This window comes from Saccopteryx bilineata, chromosome 5, assembly GCF_036850765.1.
Source record: "Saccopteryx bilineata isolate mSacBil1 chromosome 5, mSacBil1_pri_phased_curated, whole genome shotgun sequence".
NCBI classification, from domain to species: Eukaryota; Metazoa; Chordata; class Mammalia; order Chiroptera; family Emballonuridae; genus Saccopteryx; species Saccopteryx bilineata.
The window spans coordinates 171,713,852-171,729,771 of record NC_089494.1 but is presented as its reverse complement, the minus strand read 5'-3'; the positions used below and the strand labels follow the sequence as shown (position 1 = coordinate 171,729,771).

Sequence of the window (15,920 nt, the reverse complement as noted above, 5' to 3'; positions counted from 1 at the left end):
CTTATATTCATTATTTCTTTGGTTTTCAGTTAGAGTGTATGTTGTATTTAAACAAAACCTTTTCTATAGGAATGTTGTTGGTTAAGACACAGAGGGTAACAGATGTGCATATTTTACTCAAGTAAGTTTTCTTTTATACCTGGCTTGTAGAATATTACAATAAACTCAAGTTGGAGTATATTTCAAAGTAAGATGTTAAAGATAATAATAAATGGGCTCCTGGGACAAACTTACATTTTGAAAGAGTAGCGCGGGGGTATAGCTCAGTGGTAGAGCATTTGACTGAAAGAGTAAAAAAGTGACAGTAATAACTCAACATAGAGATAAATGTGATCTGTTCTGTGGCAGTTTTATTTCTTACTAAAAATTTATATAGCCTGACCAGGTGGTGGCGCAGTAGATAGAGCATCAGACTGGGACGCAGAGGACCCAGGGTTAAAAGCTCGAGGTCACCGGCTTGAACCCAAGGTTGCTGGCTTGAGCAAGGGGTCATTGGGTCTGCGGTAGCCCCTGAGTCAAGGCACATATGAGAAGCAATCTATGAGCAACTAACGTGCTGCAACAAAGAACTGATGCTTCTCATCTCTCTTCCACCTTGTCTGTTCCTATCTATCCCTCTCTTTGATTCTCTCTCTGTCTCTGTCACACACACAAAATTTATATATTTAAAACTTCTATGTGTTTCCCACAGTGCACATACAATTATTTGGTCTCAGAATATATAGGAAGAAGGATAAATATATAAACATTTCCCATCTTAAACATCTTAAATCTGTCTTATGTTTAGGGCAATTGCCTCTAGGTCATCTAATTGTAGAGTATACTATCCTATTTTAGTTTATTTTACTTCTCAAGCTTCAGTTTTGCATAGTGGGGATAATAATAGTATTTACCTAATAGAATTGTCATGAAGACTAAATGAGAACCAATTATAGCAAATCACTTGTAGTATCTGCCGAACAGTGTTTAATAGTAAATGTTAGTTGCCTCCCTGAAGCTATAAGGAGCATAAAGACTTCATTTCTGTTTTTACTCATTTTTAAAAATTTATTATTAATTTTAATGGGGTGACATTGATAAATCAGAGTACATATGTTCATAGAAAACATCTCCAGGTTATTTTGACATTTGATTATGTTGTATACCCATCACCCAAACTCAAATTTTCTTCCGTCACCTTCCATCTGGTTTTCTTTGTGCCCCTCCCCTCCCCCTTTGACTCCCCCCCTTACTCATTTTTTAAGGCGATATATTTTTAATTTTTCAAAGATTTCCTTATTTATAAAATTATGGGAATTTAGAAACACTCTGCTTTATAGTCTCCAGAAAAACTTCCTATGTATAAATGCTGATTATGACATAAACACACCCCATTGTTTGTGTTATTAGTGACCCCTTCATAACCTGACATTAATGCACCTTCCTTAATACAAAGCTCAGTATGACTCTGAGGAGACTCTTACTATTGAACTGTAAGATCAGCAAGCGTAACCTGTATTTAGAATTAGATATTGCAATGTTTTATAAATATTTTTGTTATGATATTTAAACAATTTCTCAATAACTGAACGTGCAGAATCAATTCATGTCATCCTGTGAAAAACCAGGGGCTCAGTAACAAACCAACAAAAGCATGAAAACATTGGCTCAATCAAGTTATGAATCTATATAATCAGTTACTTTTAACTCTTACGCCAAAAGGAAATTGTCATTTGCAGAATCTTAACAGTGTATAAAAAAAAATAAAGCAAAAACTTTTTAAGCCATCTAATCTATCCCCCCAAAACTCATTTTTCATCATATATTTTCATCACTTGGATTGCGAATGTAGCCCAGGCAGGAGATGCTGTGACTGTCACTAGGGTGGTTGTAATGGAATGAAGAGAAATGGATGAATTAACGAATTTTGGTAGTGAAGACAAAAAAAACAAAACAAAACAAAAAAAAACAAAAAAAAACCCCTGCCAATATTTTGGGTGTGGAAGTTTAATAAAGAGAGCGACTAAGCTGATTTCAAGATTTTCTGTCTTAAAGATTTTAGCATTTACGAGACAGGGATGGCTGAGAGGGGACGGAGGGGAGGACACGGGTTACTTATTTTGTCACCTCAAAGTTCTAGGTGTCCTGTGGAGATGTACTCTGGACATCTGTGATAAATATGAACTGAATATGTAAAAAAACTTTGATACTATATTATTGTAGCAATGATTAATAATTATTATTATTATTACCACTAACGCATCAGGAAGTAAAACCTCAGCAACCTAGGACTCTCCCAGCTCTTGAAATAAACGCTAATAAAAAAAAGCAAGCTTTCCAAACCTTCCCATTCATCCTGGTCCAATCAGCTTCCAAATCCTTAGCGTCAGCAAGTGGGCGGGCTCAGATGGTTTGGGTTCTCTCAGCTTCTGTGGCTGGGCCACGTCAGAAGCCATGCAGGTCTTTGAAGGTACATAAACTACACGCTAATTCATTAGCGACAATTGAACTTCTTATTCAAATTTATGTTTAAAAATATTCAATACTATGTAGATTTAATGCTTTATTTTTTGGGGTTTTAAAATATAATTTCTTATTTTCTTCTAGGGATATTAAACTGCCACCAAGCGTTGCGGACTTGCGCGTACCTTCTCCGCGCACGCGCCGGAGAAAGGAAGGCTTGTCCCGTATCTGGGTGGCGCGTGGGGCTTGAGTCCGAGAGCTGCCTTTGCCACCACCAGCATGGAGACTTTGTACCGAGTCCCATTCTTAGTGCTGGAATGCCCCAATCTGAAGCTGAAGAAGCCGCCGTGGGTGCACATGCCGTCGGCCATGACGGTGTACGCTCTGGTGGTGGTGTCTTACTTCCTCATCACCGGAGGTAACTTGGGGCGCGAGAGGCGCCGAGGCGTGGAGAGCCCACCCGCCCCGGAGCGAGCATCGCTCCGCTCTGGATCTTTTCGGAGGGAGGGGAGAAGTTCTGGGGTCCCATGTTTTATCAGCCCAGAGGTTTATTTGCCCTCGCGTCCTGTCCTTTCTTGACAGCGCTCGTGTTCCCATCCATTGCTTTTCTTCTCCTAGCCTCTTAGCTTAGGCATCCAAATCGAATATATTTTTCAAGGCCAGATCATTGCTCTTTTATTGATTGCCAGAAGTTGTTTGACAAGGTCTAGATTGGGAAAGTCTAGTCTGGCCCATTTTACCTTCATGGTTGGTCAAGAGATTGTGGGACTCTTAACCTTTTCTTTGTCTCCGATCGCTGGAGCCTTGGAAGAGACCTGAGAATTCTTAAGTTTGTTAGCTCAGACCTGAGGGTTCAGTGTTGCTTCCTGCCCAGGTCAACAATGACTATGAATGGAATTTTCCAAAAACACAGTTTTTATAAATATTTGAGATTGGAAATAGATTTTCAGATTGTATTGTATTTCAGAAAGCAGAAGTTAAAGATGTAAAGAATAAGGAAAATAGCATTACTGTTAAAAACATATTTTATCATGTACTTTTAAAGTATAGAAAGTTGCAGAAGGGGCGTTGCTTTGAACAGTGGTGAGTTGGCAGTCCAGCTACAATCTCTTCAGAGCCACCACCCTTTCGAGTCGCAGTTCTGCAATTTACTCAGCTGGGCTACTGTTAGATTTTGGGAAGTAGGGTATTTAATTTGGAAATTATAAAATTCAAGTTCTACCGGTTAGGGAGAGTAAAAGTGGTTCTCATTTTAAGGGAATAATAGAGACATTTTCATTTGCATGTATTTTTATGTGAGAATAGTTGTCCTGAAGAAGGAATAATTTGAAACTATGAAGGATTAGTTCTAGAATGTATCTTTGAATTACACACCCCCCCCAGAATATTGACAGTTTGCTTGAGCTCATTTAAATAAATTAATTTTAAGTGTTTTTTTTTATGTTGGTAAGATACCATCCTAGCATTGCATTAGCACTGATGTTTGCTTAGTACTTTAATAGGTACTGCACTGAATAAATGAAATTTAAAATACATGTGTCTTTTTTTTTTTTTTTTTTTTTAAATAAGAAATGGAGTCTTCATGGGCTTTTATTTGGTAGTTTCTTTCCTGTAACCCTTCTGGGACCTTTAGCCTTTGCTAGAAGTCTCACAGTTTTCATTCTGGCTACCTTTTTCTTGTTGATTGTTGTAATGGGGAGATTCTCTGCCCCAGCCCCTTGGGGGAAAGTAAAAAAGATACTTTTTAGTGGCCAAGGCTTTGAGGTTTCTCATACAAAAAATTCTTTTTGTCACTGGAAAGGAATCTGTTTGAAAAACTGAGTGTACTTTTATAAATAAACTACTTATTGCAGAGAAATATTCAGCAAATAATGTATCACTCCCCCATTGAGTTCCAGGCACAAGGCATTGGGGATAACAATGTATAAAACGGATGAGGACCCTGCCCTCCTGAAGCTTATAATGTCATGGCTGAGACATGTTAAATATCACACACGCTTTTTTTTTTCTGTTAGATTAATTTTTTTTTCATTGCAAAATGTCATAAATGCATCGGAGGAAAAAAACAAGAGGTTATTAAAAAAGAGTGGGAGTTGGGAATATTATTTACATTGGTGGTTCCTGAGGAAATGACATGTTAGTCAAAATCTCATGGATTAGGAGAAAGGATATACAACTAGGAGAGGGGGAAGTATGGACAGATAGATACAGGACCAAGAGACCACTTAGATGGGTTTTGTAGTTGACTCAGATCAGACCATGTTGATGGTAGTGGAGATGGAGAAGAATATAATGAAGAATATTTTGAAGTGGATTTAGTAGGTCTTGGTTGGGTTGATTGGTTGTAGGGGGCGAGTGAAGTATGAAGGAGTCTTATTGGTGTCTGGTTTGAGCATCTGAGTAGATGAAAGTCATTTTCTGAGAGGAAGAAATGAAGTCTTTTTTTGGTGGAGAATTGTGAACTGGAAGTCACTTTGGGATATATAATAGTTGGACATAGCCAGTAATAATTATACTACTCACAAAAATTAGGGGATCTTTTATAGCTTCATATTCATTTTGAAATATCCCCTATTTTTTGTGAGCAATGTAGTTGGATATGTGAATGTACAGGAGTGAGTCTAGCACTGAGAAGAGAGGTCTGTGTTGCAAGTTGGTCAATAACAGATGTTTTTTGACTCCCACCCATAAGTCAGATCTTGAACATAGTCAAAATCCCTGTTATTGGGGAGCTTAAATCTAATTCTAATGGTGCTAACATTATTTGATAGGTGTTGACACATTGAGAGTCATAAATAAAGTTGAAAGCACTAAGAAAAGATGAGTTCAATTTGGGAGAGAATGTAGAAAAATATACAATGGATCAAGTCCTAAGGAACTTCCAACACTTAGTAGTTTTATGGAAGAGGAGGCTCAGCTAGAATGGTAGCAAGAAATGGACAAGAGTGTTACAAAAGCCACGAGAAGCCATTTTTTATCCCAAGAAAATGGATTTAGGAGACTGGATCGAGCGCTGCTGGGAAAGCTTCTAAGATGAGATCTGAAAAGTGGCCATTGAGTTGAGCAACATGGAAGTCATAGATGTCATTTGCAAGAGTGATAGCAGTGGTGGCCTAAGCCAGATCGGAGTGAGTTGAAGAATGAAGGGTAAGTGAGGAAGGGTAGACAGCAAATTTGCCAAAATTTTTTTCCCGGAAGGAAGCCTGACTCCCTTTCAAAACAGAAACTTAGAAAGGGGATGTTAGCTAGGGCAGTTTGGAGTCAGGGGCAGGTTGATGTGGAGAAGGACGGGTTGAAAATACGGGAGGGCGAGGAGATATCCAAAGGAACAAAGTTTCTGAGGAGGCATGAGGGGATAAGGTCCTGATAATTGGAGAAGGAATCACACCTTCATAGGAGGAGAGATTTTTCCTTGATTGGAGCTGAAGGGAAAGAGGTAAGGATAGAGGCAGGTACCAGTTCGTAGATGGGGGAGTAGGGTTTAGGGAATTCCAATATGATTTGTTAGTAATTGGGGAGCGAGACACAACCCATGCTTAAGGAAAAGCTGGAAGTGGGCATGTTGGAGAACAGTGGAGAAATGCAAATGTTGGCAGTGGGAGATGTGAACAACTTAAAATGTTGATAGACATTAACGTTAATGATTATGAATCTCTAGTACTAATGATGTGAAATGTATCTTTTGTTTTACACGTAAGCAAAAAAAGTTTCTCTGGTAGCTCTCAATAATTTAAAAACAGATCTATGCTTATGTGGAACATTTTCTTGAACTAAAATATAATCTTTATTGTGGCATCATTCTTGAGTATTAGAAACAATTATTGAATGAATTTCTTTTATGAAATACTGGTAACTCTTATAGAGAACATTGTTTTATAAGTCATTCTAAAATACTGAGTTGAGTTTCTGAATGGTTTTATCTGAAGTGTACTCCTTAGCTGGGCCTCATTTAATTATAATAATATATCAAAACAACCTTATTTAAATATAAAAGCACTGTAGAGACAGAAAAGAACTAATCCTATTTTAAAAATTAGGCATTCAATCTAAATCTCTACTGTTGTTTTTTTCATACAGGAATAATTTATGATGTTATTGTTGAACCTCCGAGTGTTGGCTCTATGACTGATGAACACGGGCATCAGAGACCAGTAGCTTTCTTGGCCTACAGGTAAAAGAACTTTTTGAACGATTTGGTGATGGGAAAGAAGGTTGCTGGCCCACGCCTGCTTATTTAAAAATGTAGTGAAACCCATGGAGTCCATCTGTATTTAGACAGTAGCTGTTTTAAAACGCTAAATTCAGAAATGGCAAGAAGTGGGAAGGAGTAAGAGAAGTATATCATATGTTCATTTATTAGGTAGTAACATTTCACAGTGATGTGATCACTTCTTTAAAAGGAGGGTATCAGTTTAAAATACATTGGTAGGCTATTCTGGAATCAAACCAGTTTGTCAGTAAATCTTTACTGGAATTAGGCATGCCCATTGTTACATGCCCTCTGTGGCCACTTTCAAGGTGCAGTGGTAAGTGTGGCACTGTACTGTACTATATGGCCGTTTAAGGAATATGTGTTATTAAATAAGAAACGTAAATTTTGAGACCTGAGAATTCCATTTCAGCAGTGCAACTTCGTTCCAGTGTAGTTTAGTTCCCTTCAGCAATGCTTGCTATATTGCTCTCTGCAATCCGGTTGATAACTGTCTGCCTGAACAAAGCTGTATATTCGAGGATATCCTGGAAAGGCTATCGTGATTCCCTGGGGAGGGGCGCTAGATCATAGGTGGTCTTGATGGTAGTATCTGCATTTGTGCAGTTTGAATCTTGAACCCGGTGCGTGTATTGAATTTTCAGTTAAAGCAATGAGTTCACGAAAAATATGTACCTTCCTTGCTTATGCCCATGTATAAATCATCCCTTTAACAGAAAGATTTGCTTTTGGAGGTCCATGTACTCTAAAAATCAGTTACAAATAATATACAAAAATTTATATAATTACAGGGGCTTATAGATCACTGGAAATCCTTGTGGGTGTTCATGGAGCCTTAGTTAGGAACATTGCTTTAAAATTTTTCCCTTTGGAACTAGAAGTTTATTAATTATTATAAAAATTTTTCTAGACAGAAACATTTCCAAGCAGTTCAAAATTAACTTGAAATTGATAGGAATTTAAATAGCCTAACTTGCCTGACCTGTGGTGGCGCAGTGGATAAAGCGTCGACCTGGAAATGCTGAGGTCGCCAGTTTGAAACCCTGGGCTTACCTGGTCAAGGCACATATGGGAGTTGATGCTTCCAGCTCCTCCCCCACTTCTCTCTGTCTCTCCTCTCTCTCTCTCTTTCTCTCTCTGTCTCTCCCTCTCCTCTCAAAAAAAAAAAAAAAAAAAATAGCCTAACTTTAAAAAAAATTTTTTTATAAATTATTTATTCATTTTAGAGAAGAGAGACAGAGAGAAAGAGAGAGAGAAGGAGGGAGGAGCAGGAAGCACCAACTCCCATATGTCCCTTGACTGGGCAAGCCCAGGTTTTTGAACCGGCGAGCTCAGCATTCCAAGTCTATGCTTGATCCACAGTGCCACCACAGGTCAGGCTAAATAGCCTACCTTTTAAAAGCGGAACTAAGGGTCTGGGTAAATGATTCAGATGCATACAATAATTGGCTTTTTAAGCTAATAATTAAAATGTGAGTATTGATTTTAATAAACAGTTGTGTTAGTCGAGGTTCTAAGACTTTTTTTGATAAGTGCTCCGTGAAGACAGAGTTTTGTCTGTTCTGCTCACTAGTGCAGCTTCAGGACCTACAACAGTACTTACCGGACGCGTAATGAGCTCTTAATAAGTATTTGTTGAAATGAATGTCCAGAAGTACAGTAAAATAGTTTAGGGGTAAGAATAAAAAATTAGCACAAAAATGGTTTAGCAGGAGTGGGAATTTCAATCTAAGGAAAAAGTGTTCTGTTTTTCTGGGAATTGTCAATTTTTATTTTGCTGTGGTCTTTCTTTTCAGAGTAAATGGACAATATATTATGGAGGGACTCGCATCCAGCTTCCTGTTTACAATGGGAGGTTTAGGTTTCATAATCCTAGACCGATCCAATGCTCCCAACATTCCAAAACTCAATAGATTTCTTCTTCTGTTCATTGGATTCGTCTGTGTCCTATTGAGTTTTTTCATGGCCAGAGTATTCATGAGAATGAAACTGCCGTAAGTTATTAAATACTTTGTGTTATCAGCATCTTAAATTCTTTTGCAAATTGGTAAAATAATTCCCTAGGTCACATAAAATTATATATTTAATTTAACTCATTTAAACATGAAAATTTTGGGAACTAAAATAGTGTGTGACGTGGTCAAGGTTATAGCTATAGTTAGTAGCAAAAGTGAGACCAGTAGGTCTTTCTGATTGTTATCCTCATGCATGTTCATGAGAAAATTTAGTTATTTTATTTTGCTTTTGCATCACTGACCACTGTTTCTCTACTGTGCTTTTGAAAGCTTGTAACATACAGGATTCTACTAGTAATGGCGATATTAGGGAATACTCTAAAGACCTTAATTGCTGCTGCTTTTTGATATTAGTATAAGGAAAGCCCATTAAGCCTTGAGCGGGAAAGGGGAGTTGTTATCTCCGCAAAAGATGGGAAGAGGTTTTATTCGTGTGTGTGTGTGTGTGTGTGTGTATACAGGTATATATAGTTAGATCATTTTTGATTCAGAAAACTTAGAATATCTTTAGAACAAAGATAAATTCATTTTATGGCTACTTTTATAATAAATCCACTTAAGATCATTAATTTGAGATGTGGACCATTTCCCTGTAATGTGATTCCACCTGTGGGTACATCAGTAAGTAACTATAGGAACTTTGAGCAGCATACTACACAAAAATGAGCTCCTAGGAAATTCATTTTTTAGAGCATATGTTTAATATCAAGTGTCAACACTGATTTCTTAGAACTGATATTTTATTATAAGAACCTTTATTATTAGAACCTTATTTTATTATAAGGTAATAAAGGGAGTATAGGAATGTGTTTGGATTTCACAAGTTTACTTGTTCTATGGCTTAACCTGTTTATTATTTGCAGCACATCTGGGGGAATTGAGCAGACTTCCCCCTGAGGTCAGAGTGCTTGTCCTGCAGTTGCGGTTCCCCTTGAGCTCTGAAGGACAGCAGAGAGAGCACAGTGTTCTTTGTCAGTGTGGCCATGTAACTCCCTCAGACTCCTCTGCTGGTGGCTCTTGTTTTGTCCAGGGTAACCAATTTTGGCCATTGCCTAAATTGTATGAAGAGTTAGGTACTCGAGCCTTCTCTTTTTGTTTCTCTTTTTTCTGCTACTGTTGAAAGAGGTGTGCTGGAAGAGGCTGAAGTTTTCCACAGCAAGGCGAGAGGAGAAAAGGCTCCTAGGGAGGGTAAGGAGGCTATTGAAAGTTAACAGAACCTTTGGAGACACAGCACCACAGAAGTGGGCTGGTTTTGCCCACAGAGCCAGATTTATTCTCATTCTTCCTAAGCTTCCCAATCTTCCTAGTGATTTTAGAACCTCTTCTTAGATGTGAGGGTGGTTTTCTTTTAGCTCAGGCTTTTGACCTTTAGGATAATAGAGCTATGGACTACTTACTAAAATGCTGTGCTAAGTGTTTAATTGTCTGGATTGCTTCCATCTTACTGTTGTAGTTACTTATGTTAACATTTGTCTTCCTGTCCCCATTCTGTAGGCCATTATCTAATATTGTTGACTGAGTCAACAGTAGGAAATAGGGAATACTCTCTTGGTCTCAGGTATGGATTATGTTTAGGTATAATCAGAGGAGAACAGTGATCTGTAGAAAATTGCTTCTTTCTGTAACTGTTCATACAGGTAACTCTAGGATTTAAATTTTTGAGAGGAAGGAATTTATAGTTCCTCCTTTGATATGATTTCTCATCTGCAGATCCTAATGTCAGATACCTTAGGTGTGAAGTGGAGAGAAACAATGGACAGTTTCAGAAAAGACAGAAGAACTAACTGTGTTGCATTTTCTGGAATATTGCAGGCCTCAAACACAGTGATGAGCCAGGTTTGTGAGCCTATGTATTGCACACAGTAGGGTTGTGGTTTGTACCACCAGCAAGGAGGGGATGTGTCTTTCTCTTGTACATACGTTACCTTTGATCCCAACAGGTATAAACAGCTTGATACATAATAAGTGGAAGAGTAACCATAGGTCTTTTCAGGTTAGATAAGTTGCCAGCATCTGAGATAGGATGGCTATGCTACGAGAGTCAGCACGGTAACCTCCAGTGTTGAGCTGTTTCACAAAGAGCTCATCATCTTTAGCAAGAAGCACCTTTAAAAAAGAGAAAACAAGAGTGATGAATGGTACTCTTAATTTTATAGTTTCTGATTTATGCTTTTTTAAAGACCTCATGTCTCCCCTACTGATAAAATTTTACAAGTTAAAACATGCCTTTGATGCCTAGCCATTTGAAGAAACATGAACACTAAACAAATATAACTATTTTTTTGACCATTTGCATACATGATAATGTGTTTAAATGAAAAATCAAATTTTAGTATCTAATATTATTATTGTACTAGCAAAAAGTTACAAAGGAGCAATTTTCATTTTGAAAATAAAACTTTTCTAATATTCATAAGATAATATATATGAAGTTATGTGTGTGAGGTACCTTTAAAATGTATACAGGCTCAAATAATATGTTTACACTGGGTAGAAGACTTTGGTATAAATCTGTACTTGGTTCTTCCAGAAAATAATGAATGGTCATTAGATTCTCTTTAGCCTCCACTATTAGGTTATTTTTGACCTAATTGGAGTATCTTAAAATTTAAAAAAATGAAAGATGGCCTGCTGTGTTATGGTGTAATGGCCTAAAATTAGGCAAAGTGGTTGGTTGGGAGAGGAGGGTTGGGCTTCTACATTTAGGCATGTCTGTTGTAAAGCTATATAAAATAGACCAAATAGATTTGGTCTATATAGATTATATCATTGAAGATATAAGGCCTGCTTTACTCAGACTGGCAAAAACTGCCTTTTTAGTCATTTGAATTAGTGTTTGTTAAGCCTGATGAGAAAAGCTGGGGGGAGCCCCTGAATAAATCCTAGAATCATGGAATCGGTTCAGAAAAGAGGCTTCCTAGAAGGGGGGGGGTGAAAAATAAGAAATTAGAGTGTAAAAGTATTTTACTTAAATTAACATGGTTTAGGGAATAGGATGATGCATATATGCATCTTCCATGTAAGTGAAGTTTAATCCTACATGCACTAAAACTTGATCTTACTCATTTTCGGCAGACCTCTTTCAAATGTGTTTGTTTTAGTGCTTCCTTAACATTTACATTTGTATTTAGGAAATATTTATTATTTGATAACTTATTTTCTGAACACTGAATATCAAACATAATTTTGCCTTCTTGACTTGGTCATTTTACATTCACACTTATAGTAGACATAGTAGTACTTCTCGGTTTTTTAGTCTATTTCCTCAGTATAACCTGTCTTTCTCGTCGCTAACAGTGTAAGCTATTGTAATTACATCCTTCCCTTGTTCCTTCGCAGTTTTTTGGTTATTCTGTGATTTAAGAGTGGATAACCTAGCTATTTGATTGCATTTGGAATCAGTTCTGGCTGCAGGAGAACTTGGTGGCCTAGCTTTTTCACAGTTCTTGAAGGTGTTTGAGTCTCTTTCATTTGCTTCTAGATTTGGAGCTTTATTTAAAATGTTAAGCTTGTAGAGAGTCTAGCATCTGAATAAGCTGGGCTGTTTCAGTGAAATCTCCTATCCAGGGTTTATTGTTAGCAAAGGGGAGAGGGAATTCTAACAAAGCAAAATATACAGCTGCTGAGGATGGTGTGTGGTTGGAGGAGTGAGGAATTTGGAGGCCAGCCTGGCTGGGGCTGCTGCTTTGCTGAGAATTTGGATTGATCCTACGGACTCTCAGATTCCAGTCTTATTAAATGAAGTTACTTATGTGACTCCAAGTTACTGTCAAAATTGAGTGTTTTATGTGTGCTCTCAAGCACAATATTAATATTAATTATTAGTGTTTTCATTGAAAAGATAAAATCCTAAAATTCTGTTTCAAATTGAATTATGACCACCATTTTTAAAATAAGTAAATAAGCAATTTCTGTTTCTAAACAAAGAAAGTGAGATTTCTGTTTTAGGACCATTGGAGAAGGTAGTGGACCAGGAGTGGACCAGAACTCACTTGGGTTTTTTTTTTTTTTTTAATTTTTATTTATTTATTCATTTTAGAGGAGAGAGAGAGAGATTGAGAGAGAGAGAAAGAGAGAGAGAAGAGGGGAGGAGCAGGAAGCTTCAACTCCCATATGTGCCTTGACCGGGCAAGCCCAGGGTTTTGAACCGGCAACCTCAGTATTCCAGGTCAACGCTTTATCCACTGCGCCACCACAGGTCCGGCTCACTTGGTTTTTAATGCTGGCTCTGTTCTTTTCTTGCCGTGGGGTTTTGAGCGAACCACAAAAGTGCCCCCAAGTCTCACATTCTCCAGCTGCAGATGAGGACATTATTTATTTCACCCACCTTTTTAGAAGTGTTGCAGGGGTTAAATGCAAGTGTTTTGAGGAATTTCTGTGTTAGTGCCAATCTAACACAGTCCCTTGCCTATATACAGACGGCACTTGGAAAGAATGAATATCCTACAATAAAGGTTAAATAGATCATTCTGGCTTCTATGTCTGATAGTTTTTTGAGTTCTTGATTTACTTTTATTTCCCTATAATGCTTATATTACTTAGTTACTTGTATTCACCAATAACTCTACTTGTGTAAAATTTTCACAAGCCTGAGTAAAGATCGTGACATTTTGGGGGGCATGAGAAGAGTTACTAAATGATTCCAGGAGATAACAGTAAATATCTTGAAACAAATTTATTATTTCCTGCCAAGAAGTAATTGGCATATTTGTTTTTGTTTTTCTTCCAACATGGTATCTTTATAGCATTATATTTCTTAATGCTTCACCAATTTTTCCTAAGGTGGGACTATGTGTGTTTGATAGCTTTGAACAAGGATTTGTCCATTTAACTACTCTTTGCCATTTAAATTTAGGTTGACAATAATCCATGGATTTATAGTACATAAGCATAGGTCACCCACTAGTTACCAGGAAGGATATCACAACATAACATATCAAGAGGATGTCCAGAAGTGCATGCTTGCATACGCAGATGACAGGCAACATCCCTCAAGAATCCTCAGTACTTTACGATTGTCAGCTGTGAGCTAGCTGTTGGGTAACTTCTCCTGGTGCAGATATTGGTGGATACTACCTTAAAATCATCTTGAACTATTTTTTCTTAGGAAGTTTAAGTCTTAAAGTATGTTTTTTTGTGAAGTATCAGGCATTATAGTAGCAAATTTATGTGATCTTCAAGGTCAATATCCTAAGAGCCTTTTTATTTTTTATTCAGTTTTTTTCTTGGGGGTGGGTTAGGGGAGAAGTGTTGGGTTGTATCAGAGTTGTCCCAAAGGTGGTTGTGCGAGGTAATAGTTCTCTCTGTAGTCGGGGTTTGGATTGGGCAGGCTGACACAGCACAAGAAAAAGCGATAATGAATTTTAGAGAAATTGCTATGGCTGCACACAGATCTAATAAGCCCTGTAGAACAAGTGGGTCCAGGCGCCAAAATAGAGGAACATTACATTTTTGAGTGTCTGCTATGTGCCAGGCACTGTCTCAGATCTCAACCCTCTGAAGAATTTTGATTCCTAACATTACAGTTGAAGAAACTTGATTCTGAACTAATAATAGCAGCTGACATTGTTGAGAGTTTAATTACCATGAGTAGCATTTACTGTAGATAAAGTTTCTCTTATATAGTCCTTAAAACCCTTTGAGGTAACTCCATTTGACCAATAGGGAAACAGTCACGTTTGCCCAGGCTTACCCACTAAGGGTTAGAGGCAGGGTCCAAGGAGGAAGTTATGAAAGTATCGGTGGAGACAGGGTATTTTAAGCCCTACTGTGGATAGCTTTATACAGTCTTTCTTTTTTTCCCCCCTGATCCTGCAAATCTTTACCAATAGGTTACAAGGATTTATTGCAAAGAAAAAAGTTTGGAACTTGAAAAAACCAAACTTAATGCTTCAATTTAAAAGGGAGTTCAGGGCCTAAGTTATTCGTTTAGTAAAACGATCTCCTGTTTGATCCACAAAAAACCTGACCTGCTCAACAGCTGCAGCTACGGCCCCTCCCTGCTGTCTGGACATTTCCTAAAGGGGTAGAGGTGCTGCGGCCAATGCTTCTGCACACTGTTTACTGGGAGTTCGAGGGCTCAGTGATTAGCTCCTGATCCTCCCACTTTCTCCTTTGGTTAATATTAGGGTTTTTAGAAAATCAAACCAGCTTTTCATTAAAAGGTTCATGATTTTTATTGCAATTGTGAGACTCCAGTTCTGACTTACATAACATTTTCTTTTATTTATTTTTTTCCCATTTTGTATTGTTTAGCATATTGGTTTGTAACCTTATCCTTTGAGAGGAAAGAGTAATGGAACTGAGACTTGATAAAATACTTTCAGAGGAGGGGCAAGATATGAACTAAGAACCATGAAAAGGAATCACACAATTTTCAGATTGTCATAGTTTCTTCATAAAATTTGTGCGTTTTGAAATTTGCTTCCTTTTCACTTTGTGTTTATAAATTTTGTTTCTATAGGGGCTATCTGATGGGTTAGAGTGCCTTTTAAGAAGAAATCTGTGGATTCTGGCTTTGCTCCTGGTAATGAAGTTTTAAAGGCCATACCAATCCTCTGATATGAAATGTGGAGAAGGATGAAAAGCAGCAGAGACGAAGCATCTAGTAGAAAACATGGGAGGTATATTAAAGCTCGGACTAGTATCAGAGACAAGCTTCTCCCAGTGTTTTTTCCTGCTGACCTACACTGACAAACCCGTGATGTTAAGTGGCATTTTCTTTTCAGTTTTTAATTTCTTAAGGAAAATATACTCCATTCTACAACTGTAATATTCAATAGAGTGATTATTTTTTACAACCCTCTTAACCTTTTTTGGAGATGACATTTCTGAGTTTCAGAAATTAATGTAATAGCAGAAAGCAGGGTCCCTAAGCTGAGAACTGTGGACAGCTGATCAGCTTTCCTATGGTGCTTCGCCTTCAGACAGAGTGTGTGTTTCAGATACGTGTGCAAGACTGTTTCCTGAGCAATACGGTGTATGAAAGGAGCAGAAATAAATAATTTTTCTAATTAACACCTTTTATCTTTGTTTTTTAAATGATGATATTAACCTTTTGGTCTGCAATTATTTAGTCCCATCTTGTGACTTTCGCTACTATTGGTGGCCTAAGATCTCAAAATGTAGTTGGCAGGATACCCTGTGAGGTAGCAACTTCACATCCCTATAAATACTCAAGCACAGGCTGCGTGTCTGTATCAGAATTGTTGAAAATGTGGAATGTTAGATGAAAATCCCCTTCAGCCATTCGT

The 15,920-nt window shown here is 37.7% G+C and overlaps 1 protein-coding gene across 1 annotated transcript; it reads left to right on the top strand.

Annotated features, from left to right (window-relative positions):
• The first annotated feature begins 2,642 nt into the window (after positions 1 to 2,642).
• Positions 2,643 to 15,684, top strand: OSTC (oligosaccharyltransferase complex non-catalytic subunit). The gene is made up of 4 exons (XM_066279703.1): positions 2,643 to 2,860; positions 6,520 to 6,613; positions 8,449 to 8,646; positions 15,131 to 15,684. The coding sequence occupies exons 1-4, from the start codon at positions 2,722 to 2,724 to the stop codon at positions 15,147 to 15,149; spliced, it is 450 nt and encodes a 149-aa protein (XP_066135800.1). The 5' UTR covers positions 2,643 to 2,721; the 3' UTR covers positions 15,150 to 15,684.
• Positions 15,685 to 15,920: the final 236 nt, after the last annotated feature.